The sequence below is a fragment of the Apaloderma vittatum genome, unplaced genomic scaffold (genome assembly GCF_000703405.1).
Source record: "Apaloderma vittatum isolate BGI_N311 unplaced genomic scaffold, ASM70340v1 scaffold30016, whole genome shotgun sequence".
Classification (NCBI taxonomy): Eukaryota; Metazoa; Chordata; class Aves; order Trogoniformes; family Trogonidae; genus Apaloderma; species Apaloderma vittatum.
In genome coordinates, this window is record NW_009720658.1 from 6,362 (window position 1) to 7,104 (window position 743).

General features: G+C 53.7%; 1 protein-coding gene across 1 annotated transcript in view; it reads right to left on the reverse strand.

The window, feature by feature from the left end:
* The window catches only part of UBOX5 (U-box domain containing 5), a 6,241-nt gene that overhangs the window by 3,392 nt on the left and 2,106 nt on the right, over window positions 1-743 (reverse strand). The window contains 1 exon segment of the mRNA XM_009871079.1: window positions 443-743. This exon segment is cut by the window's right edge and continues 3 nt beyond it. Within this exon segment, the coding sequence (XP_009869381.1) occupies window positions 443-743 (301 nt within the window).

Consider the following 743-nt stretch of genomic DNA (forward strand, 5'->3'; position numbering starts at 1 on the left):
CATCCAGGATGTGCTGAGGAGAGGCTGGGGGAGAATGAGACGATGACCAGACTTCCAGGGCATTTGACAACAGCAAAATACAACAGCCTTAAAGCTTTCTAGAGGCGGGATGGGAATCTGTACCTACAACTTGGCGCCCGGCTGTCAAGACATAAACACAAGGAAAAATCTTTTCACCGTGAGGGTGCCGGAGCCCTGGCCCAGGCTGCCCAGAGAGGGTGTGGAGTCTCCTTTTCTGGAGACTTTCAAACCCCGCCTGGACACGTTCCTGTGTGACCTCCGCTGGGTGACTCTGCTTTAGTCCCTTCCAGCTCTGACAATTTTGTGATTTTGTGATGAGATGATGCTGATAACCTGTCACTGCTACCTGCCCGCCCAAGGGGCTGCTTTGTCAGTCTAAAGACACTCAAGAAACACAAAGCGACTTAGGGAGCCACGATACCTGTGGAACAGTCCATTTGGATCGAATGCGAGTCACTGTCAGTTCTCATTTTTTTCGCACCGTTCCCTGAGGTAGAGGCGACGAGCAAGTTTGTGGAAGAAAAAAAGGGTGGCTGGGCAGAGCTCTGATCCATACAGTCCATTTTCCTCTTCAGAGAAGACATGGTGACGGAAGAAGGTACGAGCGTTTCGGAGGCGTGAGCCCTCCCGAGCAGGTTGGTGCCGGGGATGCTGTGCTGGAGGAGGAAGTGGTCGATCCTGGCCTTGAGGGTGGGGTGAGGTAGGGGCTGGGAGTGCTGGGT